A 21,911-nucleotide genomic window follows, 5' to 3' on the forward strand; every position below is an offset into this window, starting at 1 on the left:
GGCTCCTAACTGCTGGCCTGCCTGCCTGCCTGCCTAATTGCCCCTAACCACTCTGTCTGCCTACTTCATCACCCCTAATCGCTCCCTTGCCCGCCTGCTATCCCCTAACTGCCTCTGCCTGCCTGCCTGATCATCCCTAACCATCTCTGCCTGCCTGCCTGATGCCCCTAACCGCTTGCCTGCCTGCCTGATCGCCCCTAACTGCTCACCTGCCTCTCTGATCGCCCCTAACCGCTTGCCTGCCTGCCTGATCGCCCCTAATCATCTTTGCCTTGGCCCCCACCGCTGTGGCTTCGTCTGGAAGGATGTCTGGAATGACATCTGAAAGGTCATTCACCTGTCTGGTCTAATTAGCATATTACGCTTTTATTACTATAGACTAGTGGCCCGGTGCACGAAATTTGTGCATGGGGGGGTGTTCTTCATCCCGGCCTGAACCCTCTCCAATCTGGGACCCCTTGAAGGATGTCCTACTGCCAGCTTACAGCGATTGGGTCTAAACCAGCAGTCAAACATTCCTCTCGCAATCTGGGACTGCTGGCTCCTAACAGCTCATCTGACTGCCTGCCTGCCTGATTGCCCCTAACCACTCTGCCTGCTGTCCTGCTCACCCCCAACTGCCCCTTGCTGCTGGCCTGCTTGTCCCCAAATACCCCCCTGCCAGCCTGATCACCCCCAAATGCCACCCCTGCTGGCCTGCTCACCCCCAACTGCCCCCCTACTGGCCTGCTCACTCCAAACTACACCCCCCCCCCGGCTGTCCTGATCACTTCCAACTGACCCCCACTGATGGCTGCTTGCCCCCAACTGGCCCCCCTGCTAGTCTGCTTACCCCCAATGTCCCTGCCCCCCACCAGTCTGATTACCCACAACTGCCCTCCCCTCTTGGACTCTAACCACCTCTACCTCGGCCCCGCCACCATGGCTTTGTACAGAAGAATGTCCAGAAGGTCTCCTGGAAGGTCTCCCAGTCTAATTAGCATATTACCCTTTTATTAGTATAGATTGTTCATCCGAAATCTATATAATTTTATTAACCAACTAGAGGCCTGGTGCACAGATTCGTGCACTGGTGGAATCCCTCAACATGACCTGCGGGGATCAGGCCGAAAGTGGCAGTCCAATGCAGCCTGCTGCTCCTGCCTGCCGCTCCTGCTCATCCCAGCCCTGCTGCTCCTACTGTGGGTTTGCACCCAGTCAGTCCAGATCTGGAGAGGCTCACAGCCGTGAGCCCTGCATCTGGCACCCGTCAGTCAGCTGAGCGGCGCTCCCACTGTGAGAGCACACTGACCACCAGGGGACAGCTCCCGTGTTGAGAATATACCCCTTGGGGTTCAGTGCACATCATAATGACAGGTTGTTCGGTTGCTTAGGCTTCTATACTAATAAAAGGGTAATATGCTGATTAGACCGGGTCAACCAGCCATCTTCTGGACGTCTGACTTTCTTCCAGACAAAGCCATGGAGGTGGGGGCCAAGGCAGAGGCAGTCAGGGGCGAGATCAGGCTGGCAGGAAAGAGTAGTTAGGGGCAAGATCAGGCTGGAAGGGGATTAGGGACAATCAGGCCAGCAGGGGAGGGCAGTTGGGGGCGATCAGGCCAGCAGGGGAGGGCAGTTGGGAGTGAGACCAGCCTGGCAGGGGAGGGCAGTTGGGGGTGACTAGGCCAGCAGGGGAGGGGGCAGTTGGGAGTGAGACCAGGCTGGCAGGGGAGGGAAGTTGGGGGCATTAGGCAGGCAGGCGGGTGAGTGGTTAGGAGCCAGTGGTCATGGATTGCAAGAAGGATGTCTGACTGCCGATTTAAACTGGCAGTCTGACATCTCCCGAGGGGTCCCAGATTGGAGAAGGTGCAAGCTGGGCTGAGAGACAACCCCCCTGCACAAATTTCGTGCACTGGGCCTCTATTATATATATATAGATGTTACGCCAATAAGGTTAGTATTAAAAAATTGAAAGAGAAATAAAGAGCTTTCCAGACAAGAAAAAGCTATCGTTTATTATGAACAAACCAGTATTATAAGAAATGTTAAAGGGTCTTTTCTAAAAAAATTTTTTAAAAAAGAGCAACATAGTTACAAACAATAAAATGTCAACAAATATGTACCTATCAATTATCACTTTAGGCCTGGCTGTTGTGGGTTTAGTGGTTGAGCGTTGACCTATGAACCAGGTCATGATTTGATTCCCTGTCAGGGCTTATGCCTGGGTTGTGGGCTCGATCCCCAGTGGGGCATACAGGAGGCAGCTGGTCAATAATTCTCTCTTATCATTACTGTTTCTCTCTCTCCCTCTCCCTTCCTCTCTGAAGTCAATAAAAAAATAAATAAAATAATCACTTAATCCCCAGCTGGGTGGTTCAGTTAGTTGGAGTGTTGCCCTGTATAGCAAAAAGGTTGTGGGTTCAGTTCTGGGTCAGGGCACATACCTAGGTTGTAGGTTTCATACTGGGTCAGGATATATATAGGAGGCAATTGGTGCATGTATAGAAGGCAACCAATTGATGCTTCTCTCTTACATGGATGTTTCTCTTTCTCTATCCTCTCTCTAAAAATCAATCAAAAATTTTTTTTAAAACTCTCTTTAAAAAGATTCTCTTTAAAAAATAAGCAAATCTCTTTTCAGAGTATCCTAATCCTTTTAGAGGGTACTTCCTTATTTTGCAGAACAATGGCTTTTCTTTTTAAAAAAATTTTTTTTATTAGTTTCAGAGAGGAAGGGAGAGGGAGAGAAACATCAATGGTGGGACAGAACGATTGATTATCTGGCTCCTGCACACCCCCTACTGGGGATGGAGCCCACAACCTGGGCATGTGCCCTGACCAGGAATCAAACCATGGCCTCCTGGTTCATAGATTGATGCTCAACCCCTGAGCCACACTGGCCAGGCAACAATGGCTTTTCAGTTACTTAAGTCATCTTGTTTAAGGAACCTGAAGCAGTTGCTAGTAGTGCCCTATATAAATATCTTTGGCTATGACTAGCATTTCAGTGCACACCAATTTGCACCTGTTTACAGAGGGCTTTCTGTGGCCACCAGTGTCTGATTTTCCTATATGCATGTGCTGGGCATTGACTCTCCTTGTCTTTATGGGAACAGCCTTCCATGAATGACTGACAGGAGCTGGCTGTCAATGACTGATAAGAGCACTCTAGCTCCCTTGCACCCCAGGTGGGAAAATTGAGGTTCATATTCTTCACTTGCTCTTACAACTCCATGGCAGAATTGTTCTCAATAGTCTAAAGCCGTGGTCGGCGAACTGTGGCTTGCGAGCCACATGCGACTCTTTGGCCCCTTGAGTGTGGCTCTTCCACAATATACCACAAAATACCACGTGTGGGCGCGCATGTACAGTGCGATTGAAACTTTGTGGCCCATGCGCAGAAGTCGGTATTTTGTGGAAGAGCCACACCCAAGGGGCCAAAGAGCCGCATGTGGCTTGCGAGCCGCAGTTTGCCGAGCCAGTTTGCCGACCACTGGTAAAGTATTGACTTGCTCAATGATGAGCACTTTTATTGGCTTCTTTCAATTCTATTTCAGTTCTCTACTAGTCTAATAGTGTTCCCTATGGTTACCTCCCAAATAAATTGCCTGCAGTCAAATACTGTCTGAGTCAACTTCTAGGAAACTCAAACTATAAGAAGCCCTTAGAACAACCTCAGTGGAATTTTATCACACCCCTCTTGGGGAAGTTGGTTCCCTTCTTTGTGCTTATACTGTAGCAATACATTAAAACTAAGAAGATATTGGGATATTACCAATTAGACTAAAAATTGTCCAAACAGCCCTATCCAGTTTGGCTCAGTGTATAGAGCAGTGATGGCAAACCTTTTGAGCTCGGCGTGTCAGCATTTTGAAAAACCCTAACTTAACTCTGGTGCCATGTCACATATAGAAATTGATATTTGCAACCATAGTAAAACAAAGACTTATATTTTTGATATTTATTTTATATATTTAAATGCCATTTAACAAAGAAAAATCAACCAAAAAAATGAGTTTGCGTGTCACCTCTGACACGCGTGTCATAGGTTCGTCATCACTGGTATAGAGTGTCAGCCCATGTATTGAAGGGTCCCGGGTTCGATTCTAGTCAAGGGTGCATACCTGGTAGGGGCGCATGTGGGAGGCAACCAATTGATGTGTCTCTCTCACATCAATGTTTCTCTTTCTCTCTGTATCTCCCCCTCCCTTCCACTCACGCTAAAAAAATCAATGGAAAAATATCCTTGGTGAGGATAACAACAACAACAAAATTACTCAAACATTCTATAATAAGCTTTCTCATGAATTTTTAAATATTTCTTTCTACATAACTTTGGCATTCAATAGTAATAGAATTGTTCACTCCACACTGCTTTTTTACTTCCTTGGGAATTGTTAAAAATATATGTAAGGAGTCTGGCCAGTGTGGCTCAGGGATTGAACTGTTGACTCAGGAACCCGGAAGTCAAAGTTCGATTCCCAGTCAGGGCACATGCCCGGGCTGTGGGCTCAATCCCCAGTAAAGGGCGTGTAGGAGATAGCCAATCAATGATTCTCTCTCATCATTGATGTTTCTGTCTCTCTTTCCCTTTCCTTTCCTCTCTGAAATTAACAAAAACATATTTTTAAAAAATACATGTAAGGAAATAAAATATGTACCAAGTAACATGTTGCTAGACTGAATCTTAAATAATTTGGCTTGCAAAATTTGAATTACAGGCTTTAGTTCATTTACCAAAAACAGAAATAAGTACCACTATCTCCTTTAATTTATAAGTGTGCTTTACAAACCATTTACTTCTTTAATTTAAAACAATATTTAGAATGGTATGGGATTTTGTGTACTTCATTTCCAAATCATAGTGTATATGATTATAGGACTTTTTGTAGTCTATAGTGAGAGCCCCAATTCAATTTCATTATCTTAAGTAATAATTTATAAAGAAAGGGAGAAATAAAAAATTTAAAAATTATACCGAAAACATCATCAAAATACAACAAGGTGGCATGTTTTCTAGCAGATCTTGCCACACACACACACACACACACAGAAAAAAAAGTTAATTTAAATCCACTTTTATTTTTTCATAGATTTTAACAATTATGCACAACTTTTCACATATAGAGAGTGAAATCTCAAGGATGAGGAGGCAATATATATATGTATGGTCTCTTCTATTCATTCTTTAGGACGGAAGGAAATTTCTAAAGGGCACAATGTGTGAGATTTAACACTGGAAAAATACATAAGAAACTTGTTTAACTGGCTCCACTTAGGACCAGGCACAGCACAATAAATACAGAACTGCATCATTTTTAAAAGACTGTTGCCATTTTAACACATTCGTACTAAAGAAATACGATCAGTGACCAATCTGAATTCTACGACATATAGGTGAAGGGACACTTAAAATGAATATCTGAGCATAGTTTTTCTAGCATTTTCACACCCAAACATCAACATACTTAAAAAGTAGTAAAGAACGTATACTGCAAATTCAGAACTACAAAAACAAAACAAAAAAAAACCCTGAAAAACTTGGTCAAACTTTCTTCATCCTATTATTCATTGCCATCACAATTCTAGTTTGCTGGTAAATTTAAGGTAGAAAAGAAAGTTTTTGAAATTATTTTAATTTCCACTGGTCGTAGGGCTTCAGGGTAGGAGGCCACATTGGAAGCCAACTGATTAAGCAGCACCATTAAGTCCACACCTCAACAAACCATTGCAAAATTTTTATCTTCCAGTATTCTGAAAGGTTATAAAAGGTTGTATGGAAGAATACCTGTCCTGAACTGTAAAAACATGCAATTTGCAAGGAATTAAACAAACTAGAGCTGAATTCTCTACTGCCTGCATTTTTCCTTATCAGACCAAAAGAACTACATTACCTAAAAATTTAAATAATAACCTATTAAGGCATAAAATAAATACTTTATTTATGCTATTACATTGGGGTATTTGAGATTGTTAGACACGTTCACAAGCTCTTTCCTCTCAGAAAGAGGAAGGAATGGCGCCAGCACTGTTGGTCAGAAAGAGTTAATGGGAAACTGTCGCTCTCGGCTGTTCTGTGATGAGCCTTATTGTACAAACACTTAAAAAACAGACAGAAATGATCTTTTTTCACTTGACTCAGATTCTGCTATCAGCAGATACGAGAATCAATTTTATCCCTATTAAACCAAACGGAAACTGTTATGCTGCTATGGCTACAGATATTCTGAGGACTCTTGTGAGCAAATGAATCAAAACCCACATGAAAGAAAGTATTATTTTCTATAATTAGTAAACTGGTTGTTCAAAAATTCAATAAGGGAACAAACATGTGAACATATGACACACGCTATTATCTTCAAAAAACATAATGCCACTCTGGTCCCAAGGATCACGATAGCCCAGACGGTCCTTAAATGTGCAAACAGCCTTTAACTACTCCTAAATATCTTCTTTGTGACATTTTAGTGTCCATCACACTGCCACATGATTCTTAGAAGCTCAGTCTTCTAAGATGTTTGAGGAAAAGAAAAAGGGTATAATGGGGATCAAGTTCTTGGTGATTGTTCTAAATGTAATTTTAAAAAGACTTTCCTAATAATGCAGAATAGTCCTTGATAATGAATTTTTCCTAGTGAGACAGAATAAGCTTTAACAAGACGATGTTAATCTAAATTTGACCATCTGGCTCCTTTTTCACTTTTTTTAGAGGGTACTGATCCATATATTATGCTAAGCCCCCAAAATGCCTGTTTTAAAAACAACATAGTTCCTAACAGTTCCCAATAAATATTCCTGATTTATGCTGGGGAAGCAATGCAAAACTGAAACATTAATCATTAATGTTATTAAAAAAGCAAATACTTCCTGCAAAGCAGTTACTTAGCAAAATGCTAAGCTGCAAATAAACTTGCCATGTAGATAGATATCAAATCATTTCACAAAGTACCTGTCACAATGTAAAGAAAACTGACCTTTCATCCCCAATTCACTGCAAAGACAGTACATGCAGTAGGCTTGTTTAAATTTAGTGGCGATGAGGAAAGGGCAAACCTAGGACAAGGAGGGACGTCAGCCTACATACAAATTTACAGTAGTGTAGCCATTGTATATCATATTTTCTACATTCACCACTTTGGAGAAAGGAACACTGGAACAAAGGAATGTTTTGTATAAGACCTACAAAATAAACAGGGAAACAAATGATAAGAGGCATAAAGCTGCACTAGTCTCAAAGCTGCACAGTAAAGCAGCAAAAGGTTTGAGATGGGAAATTTAGGAAAATATACACATATGAGAGCTTGCTGAGGAAAAGGAAGGAAGAAATCACAGTTCTAATCTTCAAGGCTACGAAATGCATTCTGCATGTCTTCAAGAAGCTGTGCATAGTCGGCCTTGATCTTTGCCTCACCATCTTTCACTGGATCCTGAAAAAAGACATGACAGAATTCAATTTACATTTGGCAAATAACTTTCAGAACATGTAGTAAGTTGCTTATATTTAACATATTTTGAGTACTAGGTTAATTGAGGTACACTGGTAAACAACAGGCAGGAGTGAAAATTATCCTTATTTCCCTTTTAAGGGTAGAAATGTGTAAATGGTGTAATACCCCACCAGGGATCCTCAAACTACGGCCCGTGGGCCACAGGTGGCCCGCCGAAAACATTTATCCGGCCTGCCGGGTGTTTTGGCCGCTGCTGTGTGCATAGGAATTTGTTCATAGTTTTTTTTTAAACTATAGTCCGGTCCTCCAACAGTCTGAGGGACAGTGAACTGGCCCCCTGTTTAAAAAGTTTGAGGACCCCTGTCCCAACCAAACAGAAATAAAATTTCAATATTGTATTTTGCCTACTAACTGTACTCAATGAGCAATACTTTACCCTCAACATGCAAAATATTGAAAAATTATGCAGCATATTAAATGCATTTCACTGCATATATAATAGTTGGAATTAATTTAGTCAAACTAGACATTTACTATTCAATGTCTGATAGAATTACATTGAGACATGAAAGTAAGATTTCTAAAATAATCTTAAAATGCACCACAGTTAAAATCCTTATGGAAAGCAACTTAATTGAGTAACATGTATAAAAAGACTTTAAAATGCTTAAGCTCTCTGACACAATCATTCCACTTCAATCACTCCACTTCTGGGAATCTATACTAGGAAAATTCACAAAGCTAACTGCATGAACAAAGTTGCTATACCAACAACTGGAAATTTCCTAAGTGCTTAAAAATAGGAGAATATTACTCTCCAGCAACAAAATAATGCTACAGAAGAAATGTAATGACATTAAAAAGCAATTGTGATGTTGCCCTGGCCAGTGTGGTTCAGTTGGTTGAGCATCATCCCATATACCGAAAGGTCATCGGTTCAATTCCGGATCAGGGCACATGCCCAGGTTGTGGGTTTGGTCCTGGTATGGGTGTGTACAAGAGGCAACTGATCAATGTTTCTCTCCCTCTCCCTCTTCTCTCTCTGAAAATCAATAAAAAAAATTTTTAAAAAAGCAACTGTGATATTTTGATACAATGTGCATGTAAATAAAAAAAAGATATTACCTTTAATCACACTACCAGAAATCATCACTATTATTATTACAACCATATTTTTATCTTGTTCCTATAAATATTTAATTTTTGAAAATATAATTTGAATCAAATTATATATAGAATTTCTTTGCAACCTGATTTCCTCCTCCATTACACCATAAGCATTTCCCCATATCTTTGAATATTCTTTCAAAAGAAACATGTAATGACTTGATAATATTCTTATCATAATGCACATGCCACATTATACTTATCCACTCTTGGATGAAATTTAAGAAGTTTAATAAACAACTCTGGACATAAATCCATATGAAAATATGATTATTTCCTTGGATTATATGCTTTGAAGTAGAATGACAGGACTCAAGGGTATGAATATTTTAAAGTTCTTGATTCAGTGAGTGTCTACTGTACAGGTTTACTTTCAACCTTTGTGCAAACAACACTATACACACACACACACACACACACACACACACACACACATTGAGAGAATCATTCTCAATTTCTCAATAGGTGATTAAATATACTTGGATATTATAACTCAGAAATAAATATTATCCAATTGATAAAATATTTAAAAATCCTATACATTTGAGTTTCTACTGATAATTTCATTTAATTTTCTAGTTATATCTGTGTACTTCCAAAAGAATTACAGTCCACTTAAAAGTTAAAAATATTATGTAATAGGATACTTAAGTAAACAACAGAAGTCATTTTGGATGCGCATAGGATTGGATGTGAATAGGCAGATGAGGTAAGGTAATTGCTACTCAGCAATAACTTTAGCACTAAATTGCCTGGCAGTTAAAACAAAAGAGAGCCCTCTCTGATTTGGCTCAGTGGATAGAGCAGGGGTGGGCAAACTTTTTGACTCGAGGGCCACAATGGGTTCTTAAACTGGACCGGAGGGCTGGAACAAAAGCATGGATGGAGTGTTTGTGTGAACTAATATAAATTCAAAGTAAACATCATTACATAAAAGGGTACGGTCTTTTTTTTTTTTTTTTTTTTTTTAGTTTTATTCATTTCAAATGGGCCGTAGTTTGCCCACGGCTGGGATAGAGCATTGGACTATGGACTGAGGGATCCCAGGTTCAATTCTGGTCAAGGGCACATGCCTGGGTTGCAGGCTCGATTTCCCCATAGGGGGAATGCAGGAGGCAATCAATTATTCTCTTTCATCATTGATGTTTCTATCTTTCTCTACCTCTCCCTTCCTCTCTGATATCAATAAACATATATTTTTTAAGAAAGAGATGTATCAGCATTTATTTTAGACATGACATACTATAATTTTTAGCACCAGAATTCCTATTTGAACATAACTTTGAGATCTGCTCTGGTTTTACATAACCTGAGCATGCGTGGAAATGATAAATGTAAGTTTTATACCCAGGTTTGGGACTCAAGGAGTTAAAAAAAATTTAAAAAACCATTTCCTACTAAAAAAACATTACAGCAGAAACTAAATATACCTTAAATTTCATGGAGGAAAGTTTATAGAGGATCTCCCCCATGTGCTCACGGATAATGGACCATGTGATTTTATTGTCACTCTGGGCAGTGGTTTCAACAGCTCTACGGGCCATATCATAAAATGCGATCATGTTGGACAGCATCCCAACTGTCTTGTAGAATGGGCAGAACCTAGGGTAAAAACAGCCAAAACAATTAACAAAACAAAATCCAAAGCAGGTTCATTCTTCATGTAAAACTTTATAAAATATGAGAGCATTAGCTTCTTTACTTAAATATGCAGATTACTTATAATTATTAGATGATATATAATGAATGAAAAAATAGTGGAAAAGACCAGTTTTTGGACAAAGATGTCTCAGAATAGGGAATGGATAGAAAATGGAGAAATACATTTTTTAATGTAAAAAGTGATGTTTATATTTTAAGAACAAGTACTACTATAATCTAATCTCTTTGAGGATTTGTTTTTGTACAATGCCATTAAAGGAATGCCCTAAGTCAGTGATGGCGAACTTTTTGAGCTCGGCGTGTCAGCATTTTGAAAAACCCTAACTAAACTCTGGTGCCGTGTCACATATAGAAATTTTTTGATATTTGCAACCATAGTAAAACAAAGGCTTATATGTTTGATATTTATTTTATATATTTAAATGCCATTTAACAAAGAAAAATCAACCAAAAAAATGAGTTCGCGTGTCACCTGACGCATGTGTCATAGGTTCGCCATCACTGCGCTAAGTCGTAAAATAACTGAGTTGTAAAGATTCCCTTGTGATAGCAGGTTAAGGTATAATGAATAAGAAACAGGAAATGGCAATTTCCTAAAGTTAATAGTAAGCCCTCTTCCACATTAAGGAGTTCATTTTCATTTAACCATATCTTTTAATAATGAAGACATGCAAGCAATTATTCAACTGTATTCACATACTTTTATCGACTTTCTGACAGACATGTTTAAACACATTTGCATACATAATTTCATGAATACTCTCTATCATGCTCCTTCCAAAGAGCTGTCCCCTTATTGAGTTATGTTTGTGTAGGTAGTTGCTAGAGCTTCTTAAGTTTCTGTGATAGATTTTTGAGTCTTACTGATTATATTGTCATATTTTCTGCTTGTCCTACATTTTGGAAATCCTATTTGTTCAGTTCCCTCTTCAGTCTTACATAAGGCCAAATATGATTTGAGGAGGGAAAAGCCAGCCTGTGGTGAATGGGCCAAATTATCAAAGTTTAAAGGAAATAAGAACTTTAAGCCATGTTATAGCAGACACAAAAGTTAAAAAAAACACACCACAAAACAAGCACTGAGCAGGACAATAATAGTACTGTTAGGGCAGGGCACCTATTAGGAACTTTGGTAGGAAAATAAAAAGAACAGACGCTTGTGAGATAAGACAGGAAAGCAGAAATTATTTAGGAAAAGAGTAGAGGAGGCATGGGCAGTGGAAAGATATAGTGGGAAAAGTTTCTGAAGGAGGCAATGATCCCCAGGCTCTGCACATTAAGCCACAATTTAATGTAATTAAAGATGGTCTTGTTTATCTCTCTCTATAAAACTCTAATATGCAAGTAGACCGAACAACTGTGCACTGACCACTAGGGGGCGTACATGAAACATGGCAGGCATCGGCAGCAGCGGGATAGTGGAACAGGTGAGTGGGGGCACCAGACTAAGGCAGGTGTCAGTTGCTGTCATCCGGGCCAGCCTCTGGTGTTTACTGAAAATTCTTTGCTTCTGCAAGCCAGGGTCCCGCCCGGCGGTTGCACCTGCTGCCGGGGTCCGGCACCAGCCCTGATCACTTGGAGCTGTCAGCAGTGCGAGCGACAGCTGCCAGTCCCAATCGCCCCTCAGGGCTTCTCCACCTCCCCCTGCCCCTGAGGGGCGATCGGGCTGGCAGCCGCCTCTCGCACCCGCTTCTCACACCCACTGCTGGCACAGGCCCTAATAGCTCCACGCTGTCCGTGGGTGTGAGCGGGACTGGCGCTGTCAGCACATGGGAGCAGCAGCGGTGGGAGCGGGGCTGCCGGCAGACAGGGAACCAGGGGCCGTGGTGGGAGAGGCTGGGTGGGGGTGCAGAGAATGGGCCAAGACCCACCCTTATGCCCACCGCAGCCTCTCGGCCCACAGTTCCTTTCAAGGTGCACGAGTTCGTGCATTGGGCCCCTAGTTTGTCATAATTGGACAAATGAACAAAATCAAGACAAGGGGACTTATTAGATGGTTAGATGTCTGCCATGAAGATAAAAGCGGTTTTTAATGTAGGCAGCTTCTTCTTCAAAACTCAACAGAGCCCTGGCTCAGTTGGTTAGAGTGTTGTCCCAATATGCTAAGGTTGCAGGTCTGACCTCTGATCAAGAATCAACCAATGAATGCATAAATAAATGGAACAAATTAATATCTCTCTCAAATCAATCAATAAAATTTTTTTTAAAAATCTAAAAAAAAACAAAAACACCTCAATAGAAAATCCTCAAATAAAAAAGGAATAGTGGTGCTTCCAATCAATTTGGCAGTGTAGGTGAATGTGGCACACACATCCAACTACTTGAAATCTAGCTGGACAGAAGTCCTATATTCTTTATAAGGATAAAAAGAAGAAGCCATGTGGACTGGTGGGAGGGATGGAGACTCCAAACAATCTGGTCCCGCACCCATGTGTCGGATGAAAATCAGAGATATTTCTGTTGCTTAGGGCCTCCCAGAGGAAAAAGGGGTCCCATCCCCATACCAGGCCCCCCAGCCCAGGGATCCAGTGCTAGGAAGACTAGTCCCCATAACTTCTGGCTATAAAAACCATTAAGGAGTGTGGCTGAGTGAGACAGAGGATTCTGGAGTCCCAGGCAGTTCCTCTTAAAGGGCCCACACACGGACTTACTCGGACTCACCCGCACTGAGCTCCAGCACTGAGGCAGCATCATGAAAAGTGCCTAGGACATACAGGGAGGCACTGAATTCTCTGTATTCACAGTGAGAGCTGGAGGGGCAGCTTTCTCCCAGACATAAGTGCTGGCAGAGGCCACTGTGCCTTTGCTGAGCCCTTTCTCCACATAAAGTGGGCAGGTGGGAGCCATATCTGAGTCTCCATCAACCTGGTTGTTCACCCAACTTGATAATTCCCTGAGATACTGCCCCATCCAACTTGCTATTTCCAGTGACTTTTACATACAAATGGCCTGGCTGGGCTCATAAAGCAAACTTAGCAAAATGGCTCAAAGGTTCACAAATTCCAAACAAGCAGTCTCTAGTTTCAGCATGCTTAGCTCTAGCTAAGTGGGTCCAGGCCCGACACAAGCAGCAGTTCCTAGTTTAGCCTATCCCAAGCACCTTCAAGCTCAGCACAAATAGTAGCCATCTGCAAATCACTTTGTAGCTCCTGCCAGGTGACCCCAGGCAGGGCACAGGCAACAGCTAACCTTAGCCTGCACCTCCTGGAAGGGCCCAAAACCAACACACCCAGTGGACAGCTTCAGACCACACTGAGCACCACCGAACCATGTCCACGAGCTACACACTCCAGGGGCAAAGTCATTGAGGGCCAGATCCCTGCTGAAGCAATTCCTGCAACATGAGGTGGGCCGCTGCATAGCAGCTCCTCCACTATAACCATAGCCATTCCTTGCAGCCAATAGGCCTGGGCGTAAATCTCAACTAGTGATGTGTCAACAGCAATCAAGGCTCAACTGCAACAGAAGGATGCACATAGCCCACAAGGGGGTAGGGGGCACGGGAAGTGTACAGCTTGAGTTACTAGAGAGACCAAGCCACTGGGCCCTATAAGACACCTACTACATAGAGTCACTCTACCAGGACCAGGAGATGTAGCAGCTCTACCTAATACAGAAAAACATATACAGGGAGAGAGCCAAAATGGGGAGACAAAGAAATAGGTCCCAAATAAAAGAACAGAACAAAACTCGAGTAAAAGAACTAAACAAAATGGAGACAAGCAATCTACCAGATACAGAGTTCAAAAAACTGGTTATAAAGGACTTGTATGCATGCATATGAGCATAACCAATGGACACAGATGGGGTTGGATTGGGGGTGAGGGCATGTGCTGGGGGATGGAGGTGGCCGGGGAGAGGTCAATGGGGGGAAAAGGAGACTTATGTAATACATTAAACAATAAAGAATTTAGGAGAAACCAAGATGGTGGCATAGGTAAACACCGGAGATTGCTGCCTCACACAACCACTTCAAAAATACAACTAAAAGATGGAACGGACATCATCAAGAACCACAGGAAGGTTGGCTGAGTGGAAATTCTACAACTAGAAGGAAAGAGAAAAGCATACCGAGACTCAGAGGAGGTGTGGTGTGGAAGTAAATACAGAGGTACAGAGGCGCATGTGGAGAGGGTTGGTGGCTGAGGACACGGTTGTCTTTTTCAATCGGGAGGGAGTCTTAAGCTCTGAGCTCCAGTTCCAGGTGAGTCTCTGGGGACCCAGACTCATATGGGAGAAACTGGACTGTCTGGCATCGGTCGGAACTTGAGGGCAGCTTTCTCTCGGGGGTGCTTGCAGAGATTGCTGGGACACTGAGAAGCAGGGCCTCTGAGGGCAGGACTGAGAGCAGCCATAACTGCTCACTCCGCCCTGTTGATCCCCTGGGACCCCGCCCCGCCCAAGCCATGCAGGGAGGCTTTTGCATATGAAAGGCCTGGCCCTTTGCAATCTGAAAATTACCTAACAAACTGCAGCTGGACCAAGGCCCCAGGGCAACTTGCATTGCGTCACAGCTGGCTCCTGCTGGATAGCCTCAGGCAGAGGCTAGATTAGCACCTCCTTAGAGATCCAGAAGCCAGTGTGCCTGGTGGTCAGAGTGGGACCATCCAGATTGCAGCTCCTCTGATTCATAAAGGACACTCTCAGGGGGCAGACTCAGTGAGCACCAAAGCCCCACTGAAGCAAGTCTTGCTCCGGAGGGGTGTCTCCAGCACAGAAGTTCTCCCACTGCAGACACAGCTGATTCTCACAGCCAATTGGCCTGGAGGTCAATCCCTCCCAGTGATACCTACAACAATCAAAGTTTTAACTACAGCCGAAACCGGTTTGGCTCAGTGGATAGAGCGTAGGCCTGCGGACTGAGAGGTCCCAGGTTCGATTCCGGTCAAGGGCATGTACCTCGGTTGCGGGCACATCCCCGGTGGGAGATGTGCGGGAGGCAGCTGGTCGATGTTTCTCTCTCATCGATGTTTCTAACTCTCTGTCTCTCTCCCTTCCTCTCTGTAAAAAATCAATAAAATATATTAAAAAAAAAAAAAAAGTTTTAACTACAACACGACTGTGCACAAAGCCCACAAGGGGGTGCACCAAGAGTGTCTAACTCAGGTAATTGGGGAGGCTGAGCCACTGTGCCCTATAGGACACCTAGTACAGAAAGCCACGCTATCGACACAGCAAAGCATAAAAAAATGTGGAGACAAAGAAACAGGACACAAATGACAGAAATGGAGGAAAGCAAACGACTGGATATAGAGTTCAAAACCACACCTTTAAGGTTCTTCAAGAATTTTCTAGAAACTGCCGATAAACTTACTGAGACCCGCAAGAAATCAAATGAGACCATCGAGGTTGTGATAAAGGACCAACTAGAAATTAAGCATACACTGACTGAAATAAAGAATATTATACAGACTCCCAACAGCAGACTAGAGGATCGCAAGAATCAAGTCAAAGATTTGAAATACAAAGAAGCAAAAAACACCCAACGGGAAAAGCAAAATGAAAAAAGAATCCAAAAATATGAAGATAGTGTAAGGAGCCTCTGGGACAACTTCAAGCGTACCAACATCCGAATTATAGGGGTGCCAGAAGAAGAGAGAGAGCAAGATATTGAAAACCTATTTGAAGAAAAAATGACAGAAAACTTCCTCTACCTGGTGAAAGAAATAGCCTTACAAGTCCAGGAAGCGCAGAGAACCCCAAACAAAAGGAATCCAAAGAGGACCACACCAAGACACATCATAATTAAAATGCCAAGAGCAAAAGACAAAGAGAGAATCTTAAAAGCAGCAAGAGAAAGAAACTCAGTTACCTACAAGGGAGTACCCATACAAATGTCAGCTGATTTCTCAACAGAAACTATGCAGGCCAGAAGGGAGTGGCAAGAAATATTCAAAGTGATGAATGCCAAGAACCTACAACCAAGATTACTTTATCCAGCAAACCTATCATTCAGAATTGAAGGTCAGATAAAGAGCTTCACAGATAAGAAAAAGCTAAAGGAGTTCATCACCACCAAGCCAGTATTATATGAAATGCTGAAAGGTATTCTTTAAGAAGAAGAAGAAGAAAAAGGTAAAGATACAAATTATGAACAGCAAATACATATCTATCATCAAGTGAATCTAAAAATCAAGTGAATAAAAAATCTGATGAACAGAGTAAACTGGTGAATATAATAGAACCAGGGGCATAGAAAGGGAGTGGACTGACTATTCTTGGGGGAAAGGGGTGTGGGGATGCAGGAAGAGACTGGACAAAAATCGTGCACCTATGGATGAGGACTGGGGGGGGGGGTGAGGGCAGAGGGTGGGGTGGGAACTGGTTGGAGGAGAGCTATGGGGGTAAAAAAGAGGAACAACTGTAATAATCTGAACAATAAAGATTTAATTAAAAAAAAAGAAAAGAAATAAAAAAGGAGAGCCCCAGCCAGTTTGGCTCAGTGGATAGAGCACCGACCTGCAGACTGAAGGTTCCGGGTTCAATTCCAGTCAAAGGCATATGCCTGTGTTGCGGGCTCAATCCCCAGTAGGGGCTGTGCAGGAGGCAGCCGATCAATGGTTCTCTCTCATCACTGATGTTTCTATATCTCTCTCCCTTCCTTTCTGATATCAATAAAAATATATTAAAAAAAAAAAAAAAGAATTGAAGGAAAATAAAAAGTTTTCCAGACAAGAAAAAGCTAAAGTAGTTCATTACCACCAAATCAGTATTATGGCAATAAATATATATCTATCAACAAATACTTTAAATGCAAATTGATCAAATGTTCCAATCAAAGAAGATATGGAGGCTGAGTGGATAACAAAACGAGATCCCTACATAGGCTGTCTATAAGATATTTATATCAGATTAAAAGACACACACACACTGAAAGGAAATGGATGGAAAAAGATATTTCATAAAAATAAGAAAAAAAATCTGGGGTAGCAATATTTATATGAATAAAAGTACTTAAAAACAAAGGCTATAACAAGAGACTACAAAGGACCCAGCAATTCCACTTCTAGATATTTATTGGAAGACATCCAAAACACTAAATCAAAAAGATATATACATCCATATATTCACTGTAGCATTATTTACAATAGCCACGATATGAAGCAACCTAAGTGTCCATCGAGAGATGAATGGATAAGGAAGTGGTGTATACGAACAATGGAATATGAGTTAGTTATAAAAAAGAATGAAATCTTGCCGTCTGCAACAACATGGCTCAACATAGAGGGTATTGTGCTGAGTAAAGTAAGTCAGACAGAGAAAGACAAATGTCGTATAATTTCACTTAGATGAGGAATCTAAAAAAATAAATAAACAAACAAGTCGACCAGAAACAGACTCATAAATACAGAAAACATTTTGAAAGTTGTCAGATGAAGGGGTTTAGGGTTGTGGGTTGGGGGAAAAAGGCGAAGGAATTAAGAAGTACAAATTGGTAGTTACAGAATAGTCATGGGGATGTAATGTACGGCCTAAGAAATATAGTCAATAGTATTGTAATAACTATGTACGGTGTCAGATGGGTACTAGAATTATCAAGGAGATCACTTTGTATGGCATATCCACAGCTAATCACTAGTTGTACACTTGAAGCTAATATAATATTGTACATCAACTGTAATTAAAAAATAAAAACTATATCTATAAAAAGAAATAGCAAGGATAGGTTACCTGTCATACGGAGTATATCCATTTTGTTGTAGGAAATCATCTTTGATAAGTTTGGCTACCTCCAGAGTGATTTTATCTGTTTCTGCTAGAGAAGCCTAAAAGAGAAAAAGTATATAATTTTAGAAATTTACTTCCATAATGTGGGACCATGGTTGTAATCAATGAGCAAGCAGAAATTATCTGATCACACACAATCATCTACCATTTATAAATTCACTTCATAACTATTTTTTATTGATGTTCTTTTTTATTGTGGTAAAAAATATAATGCAAAATTTATCATCTTCACTATTTTTTAAGTGTTGTTCAGTAGTGTACAATATATTCACACTATTGTGAAACAGATTTTCAAAACATTTTTTAAAATATATTTTTGTTGATTTCAGAGAGGAAGGAAGAGTGAGAGATAGAAACATCAATGATGAAAGAGAATCATTGATCGGCTGCCTCCTGCACGCCCCTAACTGGGGATCAAGCTCGCAACCTGAGCATGTGCCCTTGACTGGAATCGAACCTGGGACCCTTCAGTCCACTGAACCAAACTAGCTAGGGCAGATTTTCATAACTTCATTTTACAAATCTGAAACTCTATATCCATTAGAGTTTACATAACAACTCTCTTTTTCCTCCTACTCCCCCCGCCACTCCCTCAGTCTCTGGTAAACACCATTCTACTTTCTTTTTGCTACAAATTTCACTACTTTAGATACCTTATATAAGTGGAATCATACAGTATTTGTATTTTTGTGACAAATCCTTGCGGGTAAAAAAGGGGGTATGTACATGTTCAGTGATCGAAAGTAACCTCACAGCGTGATCTGATAATAGATTTCTTTCTTTTTTTTTATATAACCACACATCAGATCCTTGAACTTTTTTTTTATAGAGAGAAGGCTGAATTTATTTTTAAAAATGTATACAAGGACAATGAAAGTTGAAAGATAGTGTAACATTTTAAATGAGCTTAAAAATGCAGAAACAATTAAAAATTTACATTGGAAGTAATAAGGAACAGTCTTGATATTGGATAAAATTCAACCAGTGATATGTAGATAACTTTTTTTCAAAATCCAACAACTTTTATTGTTTAAAGTATTACATGTCTCCTTTTTTACACCGATTAATCCCCCCTGAACTTTTTCTTTTTTAAAAAATATATTTTTATAGATTTCAGAAAGAAAGGGAGAGAGAGAGAGAGAGAGAAAGAGATCAATGATTAGAGACAACCATTGATTGGCTGCTGCCTACACGTCCCTACAGGGATGGAGCCTGCAACCTGGGCATGTGCCCTGACCAGAATCACACTGTGACCTCCTAGTTCATAGGTTGACGCTCAATCACCAAGCCACACTGGCCAGGCAAGATTTCTAACTAGGAAGGTCATGGTGGGTCAAATCCAATCTTCCTTAGTCACAGTGCTCCTGAAAAAATATATTTTAATAGATCCTACTTCTACCCCCTCTAATTCGGTTGGTGACAGGTACAGTCTATTTCAAGAAATAAAAGTAAATCAAGCCCTGGCTGGGTAACTCAGATGCTTGGAGCGTCATCCCATATACCAAAAGGTCAGGGCACGGACCTAGGTTGCGGGTTCAGAATGGGGTGCAACCAACCGATGTTTCTTCTTTCCCTCTCTCTCCTCCTCCTCTATATATAATCAATAAACATCTCCTCGGGTAAAGAATTAAAAAAAAAAAATGTTTTTTCTCACCTACAATAAAACCAGGACCATGTTAAGTGCTATAAGTGACTGAAAAGAATATAAAGGCTCTAACAATTTAGTTACTTCTCTTAACTGACCACTCTGAAGTGAAAGCCCCTCCCCTTGCATGTGGGCAAGCTCTCTAAACTGCTTTGACCAAATTAATGACAGAAATCACATTATACTAGTTTTGGGGCTCTGGCTTAAGAGGCTGGTGGCTTCTACTTTCTTTCTCTTTTAATACTCACTTTGAGAGCCCTGAACGTGCTACATAGAGACAGAAATGCCCAGCCAACCCTTAACTATTCCAGCCATCCCAACCCCAGCACAAGACATGTGAAGGAAGAAACTTTCAAATAACTCCAGCCTGAGCCATCAGATGACCACAACTGTATGTGGATCCCAAGCAAGAACACCCAACTGAGGCCATCAAACCCAAAACCATGAGTAATAAAACACTTTTAAGTCACTAAGTGTGAGAGTGATTTGCTACTCATCAATAGAAAAATCAAAGCAATAATCACTATTTTACCTTTCACAACACAAGCAGTTCTCTCAAATGTCTGCCAAAATAAAGAAATAATCTATAAATGCTATTAGTTTAAAGATATTTCGTAAGTACTCATTTTGCTAAGCAGAATCTGCATATCCAGTGTACTTACAACACTCCAGTGGGATTTTTAAAAAAATATATTTTATTGATTTTTTACAGAGAGGAAGGGAGAGGGATAGAGAGTTAGAAACATCAATGAGAGAGAAACATCGATCGGCTGCCTCCTGCACACTCCTTACTGGGGATGTGCCCGCAACCAAGGTACATGCCCTTGACCGGAATCGAACCTGGGACCCTTCAGTCTGCAGGCCGACACTCTATCCACTGAGCCAAACTGGTCAGGGCTCCAGTGGGATTTTATAACTCACCTTTCCCACAAGCTGTACAATTTCTGCTAGATCTTCTTCTTCCTGCAGGATCTCCTTAGCTTTGGTCCTCAGAGGAACAAACTCTGTGAAGTGCTTGTCATAGTACTCATCCAAGGCACGCATATACTTGCTGTAGCTGATTAGCCAGTTGACAGAGGGGAAATGCTTACGTTGAGCTAGTTTCTTATCTAAGCCCCAGAACACCTGATTGAAAAACAAAACAAGCAAACTTTCAATCATTTTAAGAATAATTTCTCTTAAAAAATAAAAGTTTTAAAAAAATGTATTGAGGTATATTTTGTCTTAATATGTAATTGCATATATTTTGGGGGGCAAATAATGTATATTTTTAGTTTAAGTATAATTGAAATAGAATAAAACTTGCAATTAAAAAATATACTCCTTTCAATTCAGGATGCATAGTACATATAAATCAAAATTTATCTGAATTTCCTTAATAGTGTATCAAATCAAGTAGCAAAAAGAAAAATTTATTGTTTTGAAGATTATTATGGTGCAATATAAACAGATGAACCAGAAAATGCCCACTGAGATAGAATACACATTCCCTTTGATTAAAAAAACCTCTAAATGTTCTGGTTAAATTTAGTTCCCTATCATGAAGGGCCAATCCAGTAAGACCTAACAGTTATTTTTCTGAGGCCAAACATTCATGTGTATTTTATACATCCCTAACTTGCTCCCCCTTTCCCTACAATTTAAAAAATTTTTTAGCAAAAGTTAAGGTCTTTTGAGAGTTGTAAATTTAGCCTCTGCCATTTCCTTTAATATAATATTGACAAAAACATAAGCAAATATTTTATTTTTCCCACATGAATAATACATATACTTATGAGTACATCAACTTTTTTCCCCCCACCATAGCCCTGTTTGTACACATCTTTCATTTAGGCTTCTTTAAATGGCTAAATTGGCTAGCTATCCACTAACATTTAAGCCTTGTCATTGGGAAGCATCTGCCTAGGCAGAAACTACATTTTTCTAGCTTTGCTTTTGTCTGGTTTGGTTAGCAGAATGAATGGAGTACCCGGTCTGAGCCAAAGGTTCAGAAAATAGGTGTGCCTTCTCTAGGTTCCCTTTGTGCCGGCCAGATGCAGACAATTATCAGGCTAGGAGATAGTAGAGCCACAGGATGGAAGGAGCCCTGAATTACTACCAGGAGGGGAAAAAAACTGCCACTGAGTTTTTACCATTACACATTTTGGGGCTCATTTGTTTCCACATCTAAAGTTATTCTAACTCGCCCTGGTCAGTGTGGCTCATTTGGTTGGAGCATCGCCATGTACACCAAAGGTGTCAGGTTTGATTCCCAGTCACGGCAACCAATTAATGCTTATCTC

General features: G+C 40.9%; 1 protein-coding gene across 1 annotated transcript in view; it reads right to left on the reverse strand.

Moving 5' to 3' along the window:
* Positions 1-5,041: 5,041 nt before the first annotated feature.
* Positions 5,042-21,911, reverse strand: part of ATP6V1A (ATPase H+ transporting V1 subunit A) — a 69,769-nt gene continuing 52,899 nt past the window's right edge. Inside the window, exons 12-15 of the mRNA XM_081085659.1 lie at positions 20,551-20,754; positions 17,928-18,022; positions 10,025-10,196; positions 5,042-7,406 (exon numbers count right to left, since the gene is read on the reverse strand). Of these exons, the coding sequence (XP_080941785.1) occupies positions 7,314-7,406; positions 10,025-10,196; positions 17,928-18,022; positions 20,551-20,754 (564 nt within the window). The 3' untranslated portion in view covers positions 5,042-7,313. The remainder of the gene's footprint in view (positions 7,407-10,024; positions 10,197-17,927; positions 18,023-20,550; positions 20,755-21,911) is intronic.

This window comes from Myotis nattereri (assembly GCF_964212035.1).
Source record: "Myotis nattereri genome assembly, chromosome: 3".
Lineage (NCBI taxonomy): Eukaryota > Metazoa > Chordata > Mammalia > Chiroptera > Vespertilionidae > Myotis > Myotis nattereri.